Source organism: Camelus dromedarius, chromosome X (genome assembly GCF_036321535.1).
Source record: "Camelus dromedarius isolate mCamDro1 chromosome X, mCamDro1.pat, whole genome shotgun sequence".
NCBI classification, from domain to species: Eukaryota; Metazoa; Chordata; class Mammalia; order Artiodactyla; family Camelidae; genus Camelus; species Camelus dromedarius.
In genome coordinates, this window is record NC_087472.1 from 102,360,837 (window position 1) to 102,379,365 (window position 18,529).

Below are 18,529 nucleotides of genomic sequence, written 5' to 3' on the forward strand. Positions count from 1 at the left end.
TACACAGAAGCTGTTAAATTTATCATACATATTTACTTAATCTATACAGAATTGAGTAGATAAAATCAGATTCACATTAGTGAAAAATCTCTACAAAATGTCTTTGAAAAGCAAAACAAGACTGCCTCAACAATTTGTATCCTCATGAAAGACGTGGGCTGTAAAAATAAAGCAGTGTGTTTAGCACAAACTAGAAGATATCTGCATCGTTTTTTCACAGTTATTTCCATCTACAGTCTGAAAGAGGTAGATTTTTCTGCAACACCTGAGAATTGAACTGATAACCAGGTGTAATAAAGGCAGTTGCATACATAACTAAAAAATACTGGTCTCAAGACCAAGAAATGTACTCCTACAAGTCTGAGGATGAAATGGTCCATTATCCAGGACCCAAGTTTTCTCTACTCCTTAGAGTCTCCTGTCACTATAAATAATACATAGCAAGATTCCATGATGGTGCAACAAATGCAGTTGAAGTGATTTTTGACATTTCAACCTTTTCTGAGCCAGCCTGGTAACAATACAGTGTTCTAGAATGTGGTAGGAACAGGGTGTGCTACAAAGCCACAACACTGGGCTGGCGAGGTGGTTGCTTTAGGAGCATGTCCTTGTCAGAGGGTCCCGTCTGTATTTATTTACAGGGTAACGGGAGGAAAGATTCTGAAAGGACACCAAAAGCATCCCGGACAGAATCCATATCCTTTAAACACCATGATAGCATCTAGCTAAAAATACATAGGAAGCCAAAAGCAGCAGGCCAAGTACTGTGAATCACATTGCTTTATAAAGCCTGTGAAAACAGGCAACAGGTCCGAGGTTTACAATCTTCCACACAGGACAAGCACCACAAAGAAATGTGGTGGGCTACACAAATGGCTTAAAATGGAAGAGCTGTTCATCCAGCAGAGGTCCTGTGAAATGGGATCATTAGTACTAATCTTACAGTAGAGTGCATTTCTGATACATACCTTAATTTCCTCTTGGGGAAATGAGTCCAGTATTTCATTTAGTAGCCAAAGAGGCTGCTGGAGGAGGCAAAGACTCATTTTGACAGTAATTAGATAACTGACTTTGTGGGTTTCTTTTCTGCCACCGTCTGACCCCTTGATTAACCTGATGGAAGCTCAGATAATCATCCTCCACTCCAGGCGCTGTTTCCTATCTATTTGGCAATTTTCAATTCTTTTCAACCCAGTTTAGATCATGAATGTGACAGGACAAATAAAACTTTAACAGAGAAAAACCCTTTTAACTGGACAGAAAGTTTATTCAGTCCAGTAAGCAATGTAAGAAGTGTCAGTTTCGCTCAGTGGAATGTGCTAACATCAGTTCTAGCAGAGCCTTTTTATTTCACGAAGTATTTCAATGCAAATTATACCAGGGATAAAGTCAAAACTCTCATCAGTGCAGCCTGGTTAATGGTGTGTATAAACTCGGTCACATTCAACATTGTGAAGAACAAAGGAAGTTAAAGAACGAATCCAAAAGTGATGTGCTGCATTTCCAAAGCCCCCCATTCCAAGTGTAGAGACCTTGATAATACTGGGGTTCTTTTCCTTAAGGGGGGAAAAAACTAAGGGTGAGAAACAGACTGAAAGCCTAAGTAATTAGATCGTGGCTACTTAACTCTGCTAAGTTTCTCCAAAGTTAAAAATGCTAGTTCCCTGTCTTTGTTTTGTAATTGAAATCAGTTTCAGTTAGCATAGTCGTAATTAAAATTCCCTTTTAAAAACCCTGGAGGGGAGGGAAAAAAAATCCCAACCCTAGAGAACTGTGCTGGCAGGACCCTCGGAACAGTTGAACACCACTTTTAAGTAGCCAGAAGGTCGTGGAGGGATTCCCACTTGGCAAAAGCTACACGTGCTTTTATCCTCGTCGTCTTAAACCAACAAAGGACTTTCAGTGACAGCTTTCCCTGGTAACTGAAGGGTGTGCACCCAAATCCCAAACGGAAAGCAAACCAAGCACCAGGCTCCCAACACAGCTGGCTTCCAGGTGATCCAAATTCACACACTGCTTCTAACCTGAAACCAGAACAACTGTTTTTTTCGTCACATAATTATTGAGCCTGTTCCTCAGATGATTTGCCTGTATATACTACTTTGTTTAAAAGTTACACCTTTATGTACATAGTCTGCCCAAACTCAGAATTCCAGGCTTGTGGTCATCTATCTCAATTTGTCAAGTGATACAAATATCAAACAGCTAATCTGAATCAAATATGCTGTGTTTGCTTCTGACCCAAGCCCAGAGTTTTATTTTTACTTGGCATTTAATTGGGCCATCAGACAAAAACGAATCCTCTTGATATTTTCTTTTGAATAATATTGATGGGGGAGGCCAGGGCACTTAGAGTATTGTTTTCACATCAAGGAACCATTATCAGAACAAAGTTCCCTCGCTGGTCGGCCCTGTCTGGAGTGAAATTTGAATTCGGACAGTTGTGCGCAAGGAGCGGGGGAGAGGACAAGGCCGTGAGCACATGCACCCGATGGAGGCGGCGGCGGGAGGCGCGCACGCGGCCGAGGAGAGTCAAACTATGCAAACTGCCGAGCAGCCTCCCGTACCACATCAGTCCAGTAGTTCTAAGAAAATACAGATATAGTAGAAAAAGTAAGAAAATTTTCACCACAAAACCAATAGTCAACTACTAGCAGAGAAAGTTATCCACAAAATAGAGCTCTCGGTACAGTGATCGCACTCCGTCTCAGTCAACTAGCTCGACGCCGGGCGCGGCCTCCGGGGCACCCCCGGCTGGGGCGCTGGGCCAGGGGCGCGGCTGGTCGGGGGAAGCACGGGCGGCGCAGGCCTGGGGCCCCAGCGGTGCTGGGCCCAGGCCCGGGCCCGCGCCCGCCGCCCTGCCCGACACCTGTTCCTTTAGGACCTCCACCTTCTCGTTGAGCTCGTTCCTCTCGGTCTGCAGGGCCCGGCACAGCTTCTCGAGCCGGTCCAGTTTGATCTGAAAGGCCTTATACTCTTTATCACGGACAGTTTTCTGTCAAGAGGGACAAAGAAGGCAGGATTTATGTAACCTCACTGAATACAAACTGGGTTACTGGGTAGAAAAATGAAGTAGTTTTGAGTCACTTGTTTGATCACCTCTCGAACATGTTCAATTCCGTCGAACCCCTCCTAATGTTCTGGCCAGCTGCATTCTGCACACATCCCCACGACACCAGATGATACTTTGCACAACTAACGTCGGTCTAGGGTGACAGAACTAAATCCCCTCTTTTCATGTTTCTCGAAAGTAAGCAAAATCATCTTGTAAGAACATTTCATAGTGATGAAATATTAAGGAAATTCAAGACAAAGACTAGCAGATAAAAAATTAAAGCTCTGATTAAGTATAGAGAAGGACTCATCTTATTTCTACAGATTTCTGTTTTACCAATCCTCAGATGAGAACAAGATTCAAGGTGTGATATTTCATGTTTGTAAACAGTACACTTCTGCTGCACAAAACTGCCCAAAAATCCGACGGTGCCTTTTTGAAAAGACTAAGTCACGGCAGAAAGAAAGGCAGCTGGGCCGGTCACCCAGGCTCCCAGTGCAAAATCTGAGGCCAACTCCCTGACCTCAGCCCAGACCCCAGGAACCCACCTCTGGGTGGAGCCCCAACCTCCCTGGTCTCCAAGCTGGAGCCTAACACAGGCTGAGCTGCTGGAAAGCCAACAGCTCGCCAGGGGCCCGACGCCTGCAGCCTAACTACCGCCAGGACAGGTTATACTCTAACTCTGGCCAGAGTCCTCAGCGGTGACAGCAGTGTCACAACACACGTCCCCTGCCCTGTGAGGTACCTTACCTGAACATCATGAATCCCCATGACTAAGAACAAACCCCAGTCGAGGGAAATCACCTCACCTCTTCAGCCATTTGCAGAAGTGCTTTGTTATTGTTTTCCCATTTGGTCCGCCATATTATTGTTTCTTTTTCCAGTTTTTTAATTTTCTTTGTCATCTGTGGATCAACACAATTTCAGATTTAAGCTCTCAGTTCCATTTATCTCTACACCCCGTCCCACCACAAGAAAGTCCGCTCCTTCCTGCCCTCATCACTGCACCTGCCTCGCCAGGGGGACAGCAGTGCTGTCTGCTGGTGGCAGAGCTCATCTCAGAAGCTACCAGGGTGGCGGCAGCAGGAAACAAAATGGAGATTCGTATTGTGAGAAAACCAAATTAAATCTCAATTTCAGAGGCAGCAACGTGGAGGAAGCTGTCAGCCAGCATGCTCTGAAGCCTCACTGGTGCTGGAACGCATTTCACTCCAGCCGGGGGGACACGAGGCGAGCCCTCCTCCCCAAGTCCTATGAAAGAGTATCCATATTCGTGAGTTTCCTTCCACTAACTCACGTGACTCTTGGAAGGACAGCTCCCACCCCCACCCTGAAGATTTAAGAACTGGGGCTCTGCCACCCCCTCCAGGAGCACAGCAGGCTCAGGACAAGGGACAGATTCCAGGGACTAAGAAAAGGGAACAGTGTTCCTCCCGAGCTTTGGTTATCCTCACAAGTCACAAGGCTGCTTCACTCCACTCCAGACTTTACAAAAAAGAAAATGGGTCCAAAAATCAGGGGAATGTTCTACAAGGACCCCGTTTTCAGAAATTCAGACTGAGATTTCTGCCTGTCAACGGACCCATTTTCAGGAGTCCTCTGTGCACTGATGGCACCCAGCTCTGGTCCCAGTTGGGGTACAGGGGATGCAGATGATGGGACCAGCGCACTCGGGTCCAGAGGGATGGCGGGCTGGGGCGTCCTCTGTGCTCAACTTGGCTCAGCAGGGGCCTCGGCTGAGCACCGGCAGGCAGACCTGCGCACCGAATTCTCCAGATTACTGGGTCTAAAAATACCTGAAGGTGGTCATTTGAGCACTTAACATGGCTAAGCGCTGTCTGAAACACTCTCCTTTATGAAAGGCAGGTATTTTTCTTATTTTTAACAAGGAAGGCACAGAAAGGCTGAACCACTTGTCCTCAGTCACACACTATTCGATGCAACCAGGGCCTGACCCCAGACAGCGCACCCCAGTCCCTCACCGCCACCCATACGGTGCCACTGCCCGCCCACCTCCCTCCTAAAACACCTCCAAGGGGACTATGCCAAGTAAAATAAGGATAGATGGATTGATATGTATGTGTGTGTGTGTGTGTGTGTATATGTATATACATCTTGGTTCTTAGTTTAAGACCAAGGATATCGCTTTTCTCCATGCAGGCAGCAAAATCGAACAGAAGCCAAATAGGTTTGGTTGAGGAAGAAATAATTCAGTGGGAGTGTTACTGAGAAAAAAGTAGAAACACTGATATGTATATGTATTTATATACATCAACCAACCAAAATATGTAGTTACTAAAATTTCCAAGAACACAGAGCTTTGGGAAAAGGGTGTGTGTGTGTTGGGGTGGGGTGGGGTGTAATTACCTGAAGTAAAGAAAACAAAAGACACAACAAACGAAAAAGAAACCACTTTATTTCTAACAACAAATTGTATTTAATAGAGGAATTAACTTTAATAAGGACAGAATCTTAAGAGCCTAGAAATCGCTAGCTACGTGGGGTACTACTGAGGGCAAAATGACTACATGTGATGCCACTGGAGGATCAGAAAGGATAAACAAAGACAGTACCATAATGACATGAACTCGTCCAAGTAGTGACTGTGCTTAAAAGAGCCTCTTATATGGAGGCGCTCGGTGGTAGAGTGTATGCTTAGCATGCAGGAGGTCCTGGGTTCGATCCCCAGTACCTCCATTTAAACAAATAGAAATAAATAAACAAACCTAATTACCCCCTCCAAATGGCCTGGGGGGAAAAAGTCTCTTACATAAATTCCCTTTTAGGTAATGCTGCACTAAAAATACGCAAATACCTTTTCCATTTCCTGCCGGAAGGTTGTAAACAGTTCATTGCTTTTTGCCATGGTAGTCTGGAATTCTTCAAACTTATCCATATAAAGAGAAAGCTATGGAAAACAAGTATGAAATATTTTGAGTTCTAGGTAAATGATTTCAAATCCCAAATTTTTAAAAACAACATAACATGGTTGAACAATTACTTGGTGTAAGTGACAGAAATAAAAACAGACGCGCACTCAATCCTCAACATCAGACAGACATCAATGGCTGCAGTTTTAATAACCCACTGAAATGCACTGAAACAGGAAGTTTTGTTGACCTTACCATCTTTAGATGTGTTTAAAATATACAAATATTTATTAGCTCCATTCCACCAATTTTCATAAAACCAGGAGGACAAGGAATAGCTGTAAATTTCATACAACTAATCTTTTATGAACTACACTCTCTCCTTATATCTGAAAAACTATCCCTGGAAAATGATCCTTTTTTTTGGAATACCACCTGCACCGTTCTTAGCTTGATACTCAGGATATCTCTTTCCTGAACATAGGCAGGAAAATGAAACAGAAGCCAAAGAATTGGCTTGGTTGGGGGAGAAAGAATTCAGTGGGAGTAGTTAGGAGAAAAAAGCTAAAAAAGGTAGAAACTGATTTTTCTTTTAACTCTCACCCTCAAAGAACTGTTATTCTAACTGGGAAAATAATGCTACTCGACAAGGGAAGCAGTAGACTATGGAGGCACACTCTTCTCCCCAGGAAGAGTTCAGAGAAGCCAGGGGACAGGGGAGGCGCAGTGCGGCTGAGGACGGAATGGTGGCTGGGCTAAGTCTCTAGCGCAGGCTGAATTATTTCACTTTAGACCAAGAGGGAACCCTCAGGACCCATCTAACGTAACTACATTATTTCAGGATGAGGAAACGGGCCCAGAGGAAGAAAGCGCTTTGCTGAAGATCACACAATGAGTATCAAGAAAGCAGAGGAGAATAAAAGATCACCAGAGGCCAAGAAACAGCATGAGCGCCGTGCTGCTGTGGCTTTCAGCAGTGCTGTAAGGGGAGCAGCCAACAGCAGCAGCCACACGGGCGGGGCGAGGAAGAGAGGAAGCAGCTCCCCGCAAGGTCAGGCGGGCCAGGGTCCGGGGAGATGCAGACCTGACGTTCCCAGTGATGAGAGGCGGGGATGCCGGTAAGACAGCCAAAGCACAAGCTGGCAGAAAGGTGAGGCCGGGGGACAAGGACCAAGAGAAACGTAGGGACAAAGCGAAGAGTGCAGAGGATTTCGCAGAGGATTTCGGAAGGATGGCGGGTCTCAGGCAGCTGGAGGGAGCCGCTGTGGCACTTGAAGAAGATCAGAAGTTAGGGCCGTCTTAGTGTGGTCTGTTTTTATCAAAGATGGAACATGCGGGTGTACTGTCCCATCAGAGTTCAGTGTGGCCCACACGGGGCAGTTAGTAAGTGGCAACTACCACCTTGGACTTACGTACCTAGATTACAAAACAGTGGTCAAAACACACCAATAAGAGTAAGAGATCATCAACAAAGCCTGGCAACAGACTCGGTAGGAGCAAAGAATGAGATCAACTCTTGGAAGAGACAGACACATTGTGGAAGCAGGAAAAGGAAGAGGTGGCAACAAAAGAAACAAACTAATGATCAGATGACATAACTCAGAGTGACACCAATCACAGACAACAGAAGTTGCACTGGTACCAGTACAACAGCACGGGAGCTGCCTGTGACCCCAGAGGAAGAGCCTCTGGTGCCTTGCACTGGAGAGTTAGCCGTGACCCTCGATGTAAGGCCATCCTCCGAAGCCATATATAGATTGTGTGTACTTTCCCACATGGATTCTCTTTTCCATTTATATGGATGGCTGAATTTATAAGGCTAATAAGGGGCTCACATTTCCTAGAAGCATTTAAGCACGATAACTTATGGTGGAAAGTTCAAAAGATTTCTTGAATTTTCACTCTAAGTTAGACTAGCTTTATAGGAAATGAGTATCACCACACTGTAAAGTGTGCCCAAAGACCAAAAGCACTCATAAAGATTTAGGCCAGTCTACATTTTAGAACTATAAATTTAGAGTCCTCACGTCAAAGAAACTTATTACATAATAATCTTTTTAAATGAGCAATACTTTTTTCAACAGAATGTTATCTAGTTAAGTTTTTCTGAAACAGGGAGAATTATAGGTACAAATGCCTAATTTTCATCTGTCCATAAAGACATGGAAAGTCTTTACACAAGGCGCCCACAGAGAAAGACTGCATCAGAACAAACCTAAGGGCAGGGGGGCAACAAAGAAAAGCCTAGGCCCAAATGGCTTCAGCGGCAAATTTTAACAAACATTTAAAGAAGGCCTAAGACCAATTCTTAAATTCTTCCAAAAAATTGAGGAGACAGGAGCATTCCCAAACTAATTTTACAAGGCCAGTATTGCCCTGATACCAAAGCCAGAAAAAGACACTAGAAGAAAATCACAGGCCAACATCCCTGATGAATATAGATGCAAAAATTCTCAACAAAGTATCAGCAAACTGAATTCAACAACACATTAAAAAAAAAATCACATGCCATGATTAAATGGGATTCATCTTGGGAAGCAAGGATGGTTCAGCATAGGGTAAACCAACAAATGTAATACACCACATGAAAAGAACAGAATGAGACAAAAATCCCAAGATCATTTCAACAGATGTAGAAGAAACATTTGCTAAAATTCATTATCGATTCAGGATAAAAACAAATTAGGTATTGAAGGAACATACTTCAATATAATAAAGGTCATATATGAGAGACCCACAGCTAATAACATGTTCTACAGTGAAAGGGTGGAAGCTTTCCCTCTAAGAGCAGGAACAAAACAAGGGTGCCCACTCTCACCACTTCTATTTAACACAATACTGGAATTTGTAACCTGAGCAATTAGATAAGAAAAAAAAAAAAGAAACAGCATCCAAATCAGAAAGGAAGAAGTAACACAGTCTGTTTGCTGATGACATGACTTTATATAGAGAAAATCCTGAAGAATGCACTAAAAACTGTTACAACAAATTCAGTAAGTTTTCAGGATACGATAATCAACATACGGAAATCAGTTGTGTTTCTATACACTAACAACAAAATATTTAAAAAATAAAATAATCCTATTTACAATAGCATCAAAAACAATAAAATACTGAGGAATAAATTTAACCAAGGAAATGAAAGATCTATACACTGAAAACTATGACTCTGATGAAAGAAACTGAAGATGACAAAAATAAGTGGAAAGATAGCCTGTGTTCATGGATTAGAAGAATCAATATTTAACTTATGGTGAAAAAGACTATGAAAAAGAATATATTTATGTCCATGTATGACTGAAGCATTGTGCTGTACACCAGAAATCGACACACTGCAAACTGACTATACTTTGATAAAAATATATATACAAAAAAAGAATTAATATTGTTAAAAATATCCACACTAGCCAAAGCCATCTACATATTGAATGCAATCTCTATCAAAATTCCAATGGCATTTTCCACAGAAATAGAACAAATAATCCTAGAAATGGTATGAAACCACAAAAGAGCTCAAATAGCCAAAGCAACCTGGAGAAAGAACACAGCTGGAAGTATTATGCTCCCTGATTTCTAACTTTATTACAAACCAAAACAATAGGTTACTGGCACAGAAGCAGAGACACAGACCAACAGGACAGAAACAAACCCATACAAATATGGTCAACTAGTATTTGCCAAGGGAGCCAAGCATATTGAACGAGGAAGGACAGTCTCTTCAATAAAAGTTGTTGGGAAAATTGAATAACCAAGTGCAGAAGACTAGCACTGGACTGCTATCTTACACCACTCACAAAAATTAACTTGAAATAGATTAAGGACTTAAACTTGAGACCTGAAACTATAAAACTCCCAGAAGCAAACATAGGTAAAAAGTTCCCTGACAGTGGTCTTGGCAATGAATTTTTGGATATGACACCAAAAATACAAGTAACAAAAGCAAAAATCAACAAGTAGGACTACATTGAACTAAAATGCGTCTGCACACACAAAAAAACAATAATCAATAAAATGAAAGGCAACCTATAGAATAGGAGAAAATATCTGTAGACAATATATCCAATAAAGGGTTAATATCCAAAAAATATAAGGAACTCACACAACTCAACAGCAAAAAAACAAAAATCCAATTTAAAAACTGGCAGAGAAGGGGTAGGGTATAGCTCAAGTGGTATAGCACATGCTTGGCATGCATGAGGTCCTGGGTTCAATCCCAAGTACCTCCTCTAAGAATAAATAAATAAACCTAATTACCTCCCCCAACCAAAAATAAAATAAAATAAAAACTGGCAGAGACCTCCTATCAGGATGTCTTTAATAAAAAAAAGACAAGAGATAGCAAGTGCTGGTGAGGATGTGGAGAAATGGGAACACTTGTGTAGTGTTGGTGGGAATGTAGATCAGTGCAGTTACTATGGAAAACAGTATAAAGGCTCCTCAAAAAATCAAAAATAGAACTACCATATGATTCAGCAATCTCACTTCTGGGTATAAATCCAAAGAAAATGAAAAACAGGATATCAAAGAGCTATCTGCACCCCCACCTTCACTGTAGCATTATTCACAACAGCCAAGACAGGGGAACAACTTAAGTATCCGCTGACAGAAGAATGGATAAAGAAAATGTGGTTTTTATACACAACGGAATCTTATTCAGCCATTAAAAAATAAGTAAATCTTGCCATCTGTGAAAACACGGATGGATGTTGAGGCATTATGCTAAGTGAAATAAGTGAGACACAAAAAGACGAGTACTAAATACTGTATGATCTCACCTACATGTAGAATGTAAAAAAGCCAAACTCACAGAAACAGAGAGCAGAATGGTGGTTGACAGGGGTGGAGGGTGGGGAGAAAGGGGGAGGAGCTGGTCGAAGGGTGCACGCTTTCATTTATAACATGAACAAGTTACAGGGATGGAAAGTGCAGCATGGCGACTACAGTTAACGATACTGTCTAGTATACTTAAAAAAAAAAAAGGAAGGAAGAAAAGTCAGGAGTCCCCCATTAAGGTGGACACCACCCCCACAGCTCTACCGAGGAGTGGCTGCATGGTCAATAGGCAGTTTTTAAAATAGGTTACATGCTCATAGCGCAAAATTCTATAGATTTTTGGTTACACGATATGAAATTGCCTTTTTGTAGGTCAAGTAAGTCAGGTATCAGCAGTTTCATTTGGTTCATCTTATACAAAAGAACTAAAATCTGAAGGTTTATCAGTTTTTCTTTAGTTGGAAATCAGCTGACACATGTGGGAAGAGAGGGAGGGAGGAAGTATGTGGGATACTGGAGGAGGGTTCTGCAGATCACAGGACCAGCTGTTCCACCTGCCTGGTTCCTGGGACGCGGGGCTTGGGGTGCTACAACCAGGAAAGTCCTGGGCAAATCGGGGTGAGGTGATCACCCTAAATGGAGAAGAAAATTCCAAGAGGGACAGGAGATCTACTCTCAGGTCTGCTGGCAACAAGCAAAAGCATCCAAGAGGAGATTCACAGTATGTATCAAATGAACCACAGATTTTTTTTCTTACAAATTCTACTACCCCTGCTGTCAAGTTACCTGCTGTTTTAGTTGTACTTCTTGCTGTTTCATTTGTTCATATTTGTGTCTCGATTCTGTTGCTTCTTTTAATAACTAGAAAACAGAAACATTCTGGCAAAATACTGATAGTAATTACAAATAAGACTACAATGTCCAACCACCAGTTAGGCTTAATCCTTCCACTCATTAAGAATCATGAGTCTATAAATGAAACACTCCATCACATCAATTGCCAATTACCCATCTCTTTGATCTGTTCCATTGTCAACACGTAAGAATGTAGGAATAATCTTTTATTGCTTAGAAAAAGTACCCTGGAGGCCTAATAGTTTTATAAAACTTAGGGTTAAATTGTTGTGTTTTAGGTGAAAATAATTAGAAGTCTAGTATTAGCAGAAAACATGGGTAGGAATCTTAACGTTATCTGGGTGATTTAGAAAGCCCCTGTACCCCATGAGAGGCAAGACAAGGCAGGGTGAAAGGTTACAGAGCAAAACAATGATTTCTGGTTTCTGATCACTTTTTAAAGTGGGGGTAAAGGAAGGGGAACTTCCATTTATATACTCGAGTCTAGGAAAATTACACAGTGAAGTTGTAGAGCAGGCAGCTGTGAAATGCAGTCCCTGAAGTAAAATGTCACACTTAGTCCAGTAAGTATTGAGAAGTCCTTAAAACCAACCAGAAATATGTGTGTTGTGCATTCGTGTGTGGTTATATATGAAATTTATATTCCAACTTGGGAAACGACAACTGTCTCCTCAGTTACGCACGGGATGGTGCCGTCACATCATGTGGAAGGACCATGTGTGCAAAAAATGTCTCTCTTAACCCTAGACTCACACTCAGCATGGTATGTTCACGTCACCAGGGCTGCTCAGGAACCAAGTCTTCATACAGGCTCACCTCGGGGCCTAGGTTACTCAAGTGAAAAGTGGATGCAACAGTCCTCATTATCATAGTCATTTCTGACTTTCACTATGTTTTTGGTTAAGCAGGTAGAGTTAAATTTGCACGTGTTAAATATACATACCCAACGAGATCCCACTGTGTTCACAATTATTGACAGGAAAGATAACCTGAGCACACATTCTGGGAACAATGCTGAGTTATTAGGGTATAGAGAATTCTGCTAAAATTTTATCAGAAAATTATACCAGAGTAAACAAATAATTTCTCTAGTTTTGAGTTACTTGTTTGAAAACAAAGTGTAACAGAATGTAGTAGATTTATCTTTGGAAAGCTCAATATTAAACTGAATTCCCAGATTTAATATGCTAAATACTGGTATAATTCTTTAATTTGGTGACCACTACACCAGTCCAGTGTATCTTTTGTATATAAAGTTAAATAGAAATAAAACACTAATGCTTTCACACACACACACACACCCTTCACAATCTAGAGCGAAAAAACCAATTAGCACAACCCAGGGCTACATCAAATGTAGAGTAAGTTTAAACGCTTTAGACGGCACTGGCCCTTCTTTTGGCGATAATTCTTTTTTTAAGAGACAGCACTTACAAACTCTCTCTCTCTTTGATGTTTTTCATCAGCTTCTTTTATCAGCTGTGTCGTCTGCTGAAGCTTGGCGTCCACAAGCTGTTGCTGCAGTTCCTTATGTTTAAACACTTTATCAATGTGCTGGGGAAAGTAAAGTGTCTTCCGTCACTTAACAAAAAAAGGGACATAATGACGAGGAAACAACACAAGTTACGAGACCTGGCTCATGACCCTGCTTTTCGTGCCGATCCCACGAGAGCTGGTTACAGCAGCTGTCTGTCCGTCTGCAGCAGCTCACAGACCCTGGGCCCTACCCCCAGAGGTGAGCCCTCAGCGCCTCAGCAGCTGGGCTCGTATCTCCTATTTCTGCCCAAAGGTGAAAATGAAGCTCAAACTTTATCGAGATAAAGATGGATAAGGAGATCAAACCGTGAAACCCATCCACCATACACATAATTCCTGAATACTTTTTTCTCTCCATTAAATTCCCCTAAATTTCTCAGTTGGAGGCAGCACACTGTGACGGTAGGAATGGCCCCGGGCAACGTCCCCCCTTGCTGAACCTCAGTCCACTCACCCCTGGGCGGGGAACCACACCTGCACCACACAACTGCACAAGCCAATGCAATGGTCACACTATGGAAGGTGCTTGGGGCTGGGCGCTTATCAGATACTTGGTAAAAGGCCATTATTACCTCCAAGTGAAATTGTTAAGCAGTCATTTATGTACAATAAAGACATCAGAACATCCCTTCTCAAAATCAGAAAGAGTAATTCCTCCTGATCAAAGAAAAAACATTCAATAATATTCAAAATGAATCATATGCACAAGTAATGTGATTTAAGCATATATCTTTCAAATTTTCTGTATCTATAATGTAGCAGACTGTCATATGTAAACAACAAACTAAAAGAATAACTTTAAGAAAATTGACTGCTTTATAATCTAATAGAAAATGTATTCATTAGGACAAAACAAAGTTTCTTCAACAAACACACTGTTAATAATAAAAGAGAGAGAAAAGGAAATCTTTATGTTGGAGACTCCCTATCACACAGTGAAACAGATGGGCCTAAAGTGCATCTCGATTTAAATAGATTTTTTCATTTTTTTGAGGAAACAAAAATTTAAACAATGACCAGATATTTAATATTATTATTAATTTTTAGGTGTGAAAATGGTATTGTGGTCATGTCTGAAAATGAACCCTTCTTTTGACGTACACCCTCAAATACATATGAATGGACCGACACCTTGGATTTGCTTCAGAATAACCCAGGGGAAGGTGATGTGAATATAGCTGAAAATATGGTTTCATCTGCTGAAGCCAGGTGATTACTTTTCTTTGTGATTTTCCATAATAAGAAGTTAAAAAAAAAAGCAAGAAGAAGCAGAGAATGATAAAAAGAAAATCTTTTAAGAAACAACTAGTTTTTAAAAGGCTATATATAAAAGTCTAAATTAATATAATCTCAATTTTGGCTTGAAAACTGGGTAAAATATCCCAGAGATGCCATAACCTTTTTAAAAACATTATTTCAATCTATCTGTGTAAAGGATACAATACACATAAAAGAACATTTTACAAACTTAAAAGGCAGGGAGATGCATCATTTAAAAAAACCTAACCTCTTCTAATTCTGCCTATTTGACCTCTAAAAGGTAAGAACCTTGAAAAGCACATTAGCACTTATTTGTTTCTAATCTAGACACCATGTCCAGACGTCCTAGCTTGTAAAAGTCTTAGTTGGAAGCCAATGGCCAACGTGAGCAGCCACAGATCCTTCCAGTAAACTTACTTCAATGGCTGGATGAGGGTTTAGAAATAGGTTCTTTTTTTCTCCCAAATAGTATAAAACTCCCACTAGGAAAAAAAAATCTGAGCCAGAGTTGTGATGCAATGGTAGTCTAGACTGTACAGACTATCATAGTTTTCTGAGATATGGGGTATTTTGGGGCCAAATATTTATTCATTATTAGTCTAGATAAAGGGGAAAAAATCTCTGCTAAAATCATAATTTTCCAGCATCACGTGGAAGACCAGTAGTGCTTAACATGCCTCCAAGGAACTGCCTCACACACCCAAATCCACTGACTCCTGGGCCATCAAGTGATGATCCCAAAGAATCTTGTCCACGAGGAGGCTGAGCCTTTCCTACCCAATGCCCCGCTCCCACTGCGCATGCACACAACTTCGACAACACCTGTGACAAGAGCAGTGGAGGGAGAAGTCCTCGCTAATGATGAGAAGCCGCCTAAACAGGCAAATGCCGCTACCTCCTCCCGCAGCGCATACTGCTCGATGAGCTTCTTCAGCTTTTCTCCCAGCTCAATGTTCTCCTGGCGGAGCTTGGCGTTGTGTATGTCATGTTGTTCCAGCTGCGCCTGGATTTCATTCAAAGTGATTTGGAAGTGTGCAGTGGCTTCTTTCCGTCTTTCTTCCTCCTCTCGTGCCTGTTGCATGTTTTCTTCCTTATTACCCAAAATAACTTCTGTTAATGGTGCAGACCTACAGATGAGACACTCACAAAAGATGCTCCCACTATGGGGGTTCATTTACGGCTGCCCAGAAGTGCTGCTTCTGACCTAGAATTCCTTCCCTTTATCTGTGACCAGAAGGCTCTCATTTAAAAGCCGGCAGGTTCTCCCAAGTAGATAATCAGAGAGATGCAGACTACCCGGCTCTAAAATACTGCTACGTGGCCACCTAAAATCAGACCAGGAAGGAGCTTCCCCCTCCCCCCCAGCACTGGCTTCCTCCACGCTGGGTTCCCAAATGCCCTCCCCCTCACTGGTTCCTCAGGGCAGGATCTGAAATCAGCCTGAAGAGAGCGATTCCTTCTTGCACCTTACTTTCTAAGTCTCACCTTTTATTCCCTAGAGAGCAAGGGACAAAAGGAATCTGCAGCTTAAAAGCTGACTTCCACCTCTTGCTAGGATACAAGTGTTAAGAGAGCTTTACAAGCCTAAACAGTTCTCAGTCCAATCAAAATGTTGACATGCTGTGGGAAACAAATACCACTTATCTGAATGAGTATCAAAATCCAAGGACTCAAAAGCAAAGAAAAACCAACAGCTCCCATGTCAGGTGAAGGCCCACCTCCCGAGGGCCCCTGTGTTCTGGGCCTGGGGCCGCTGCCCCAGCCAGGGAGGCTGCTGAGCCTTCCTGCTCAGTCACAATCGGACGGAAACCGAACACGAAGACAGGCCGTGTTTCCGCTCTTCTCCCTTCTTCCCCTGTTGGTACCAATTAATCCTTGGGTACCTGCTCCCTCTTCTTTTAATCAGCCAAAGTGTAAGTGCTCTTCTAAAAGTATCTGGCAGTGGGGGAACCGGACAGGCAGGGGCAGCTGGCAGCGTAGCCTACTAAGAGACCCTGAGGAGCTCAGCGTGGGTTTCTCTTCCCAGACCCCTTTCCCACTGGGCTTCACGTCCACTTTTCACACATGCTAATTAACTACCTCAGTACTCAGCAGGAAACTGGCAACTTTGAGCTTTCTAAGCCATGGCCCCAAGTGGGAAAGCTGTGGTCTCAACATCACCCTCATCTGGGTTCCCCATGAGCAGGTATGAGGTGTGTTAAGAAGCATCAGGCCCAAACAAAATCAAAAAATGGGCAGTAGACCTAAACAGACCTCTCCCCAGTGAAGACATCCAGATGGTCAATAGGCACATGAAAACATGCTCAATATTGCTAATTATCAGAGAAATGCAAATCAAAACTACAATGAGGTATCACCTCACACCAATCAGAATAGCCATCATTAAAAAGTCCATAAATGCTGGAGAGGGTGTGGAGAAAAGGGAACCTTCCTACACCATTGGTGGGGCTGTAATTTGGTAAAGCCACTATGAAAAACAATATGGAGATTCCTTAAAAAACTAAAAAAAGTTACCATGTGATCCAGCAATCCCACTCCTGGGCATATAACCAGAGAAGATTCTAACTTGAAAAGATACATGCACTCCAATGTTCACAGCAGCACTATTTACAATAGGCAAGACATGGAAGTAACCTAAATGTCCATCAACAGATGACTGAATGAAGATGATGTGTATGTACACACACACAATGGAACACAACTCAGCCATAAAAAAGAATGAAATAATACCATTTGCAGCAACATGGACGTACCTAGAGATTATCATACTAAGTAAAGTAAGTCAGACAGAGAAAGACAAATATATGATATCACTTATATATGTGGAATCTAAAAAAAAAGACAAACAGACTTATTTACAAAACCGAAGCGGACTCACAGACATAGAAAACAAACTTATGGTTACCAAAGGGGAAGAGGGGGAATTAGGACTTTGTGATTTGCAGATACAAACTGCTATGTATAAAACAGACAAAGTCCTACTGTGTAATAATAGCACAGGGAACTATATTCAATAGCTTGTAATAACCTATAATGAAAAAGAATATGAAAAGAAATATATGTATGTATAACTGAACCACTGTGCTGTACACCAGAAACTAACACAACACTGCAAATCAACTATACTTCAATTAAAAAAAAAGCATCACGTCAAGCAAAATAGAAAGGTGGCACACCTGTCTCCAAGTAGAGACAAGAATTGATTTGAAATAGGTACACAGTGACTAAATTAAGCTAAGTCAGTCCCTCCTGAAAAAGAGAAAAAGGAACCAACGAACCTTTAATGTCTTGTTGTGACGCTGAAGTTCCCTGCAAAGAGACTCGAGTTTGCTTCTTGCCAAGATAGCCTTGCTGTGTTCACTCTGCAAGTGAACTTTCTCTTTCACGATCTGGGCTTGCTTCTTCTGCAGAATCTTCATTTGCTTCTGAACATTCCTGCTCTCTTCCAGCTAAAATTAGTAAGCACTTTACATTTAGGAAGTACAGTGAAAACCTTTGCATTATGGCTGGAAGAATTATAGTGAGAACTATGGAACACATTTTCAAAAACCAAATACAGTACTGTAGTGTAATATCTTATTTAAATGGTTTTAAGCCATGCTACCCTGCCAACCTCTTTTCCATTGGGATAGGAAAGCAAGCAAATAATTTAGGGCAGAAAAAAACAATTTTAATTTCTATGCTCCTTTCAAAAATAAAATAATATGATGTTTTGGAAAACTTTTTAGGAATCAGCATCATCAAATTTTGCTTTCCTGAAAAACATACACAAGCTACTTTATCGAAACAATCCTATCCTCTAAATTAGAACTTAATAAGCAGCCCTCAGGATTCTTGGCTAGTGAGACAGGGATCACTGCAATGGTTAAGTCTGGAGCAAATGCATCCATTTCAAGGTTAAATCAACACTAACAGATAAGATGGCAGCCTTACTGACCTTTTACTGAAGGAAATGATGCTGAGTCACAATCTCCAGAGCAAGAGTGACACCTGGTGGCCTATCAAAACATACCAAGAATCCTTACAGACAATATGCTTTCAGCTATTAAGAACATCTTTATGGAAATTCCTGCCAGAAACATGGTTTTGTTTTCGTAAAATACTCTTGTAAAGTCATCTTACTCTGGACCGTGGGCTGCAGGATCTGCACACACAATCAGTAACTCGATGGGGGGAGGGC

The 18,529-nt window shown here is 41.8% G+C and overlaps 1 protein-coding gene across 3 annotated transcripts in view; it reads right to left on the minus strand.

Moving 5' to 3' along the window:
* Window positions 1-13: 13 nt before the first annotated feature.
* The window catches only part of TXLNG (taxilin gamma), a 46,496-nt gene continuing 27,980 nt past the window's right edge, over window positions 14-18,529 (minus strand). Inside the window, exons 4-10 of one of the 3 annotated variants that reach the window (XM_064483374.1) lie at window positions 17,628-17,798; window positions 15,245-15,439; window positions 12,988-13,107; window positions 11,485-11,559; window positions 5,871-5,963; window positions 3,865-3,960; window positions 14-2,995 (exon numbers count right to left, since the gene is read on the minus strand). In XM_064483374.1, coding sequence (XP_064339444.1) covers window positions 2,708-2,995; window positions 3,865-3,960; window positions 5,871-5,963; window positions 11,485-11,559; window positions 12,988-13,107; window positions 15,245-15,439; window positions 17,628-17,798 — 1,038 coding nt within the window. In that variant the 3' untranslated portion in view covers window positions 14-2,707. The remainder of the gene's footprint in view (window positions 2,996-3,864; window positions 3,961-5,870; window positions 5,964-11,484; window positions 11,560-12,987; window positions 13,108-15,244; window positions 15,440-17,627; window positions 17,799-18,529) is intronic. The other 2 variants (XM_064483375.1, XM_064483376.1) reach the window with 2 other exon arrangements.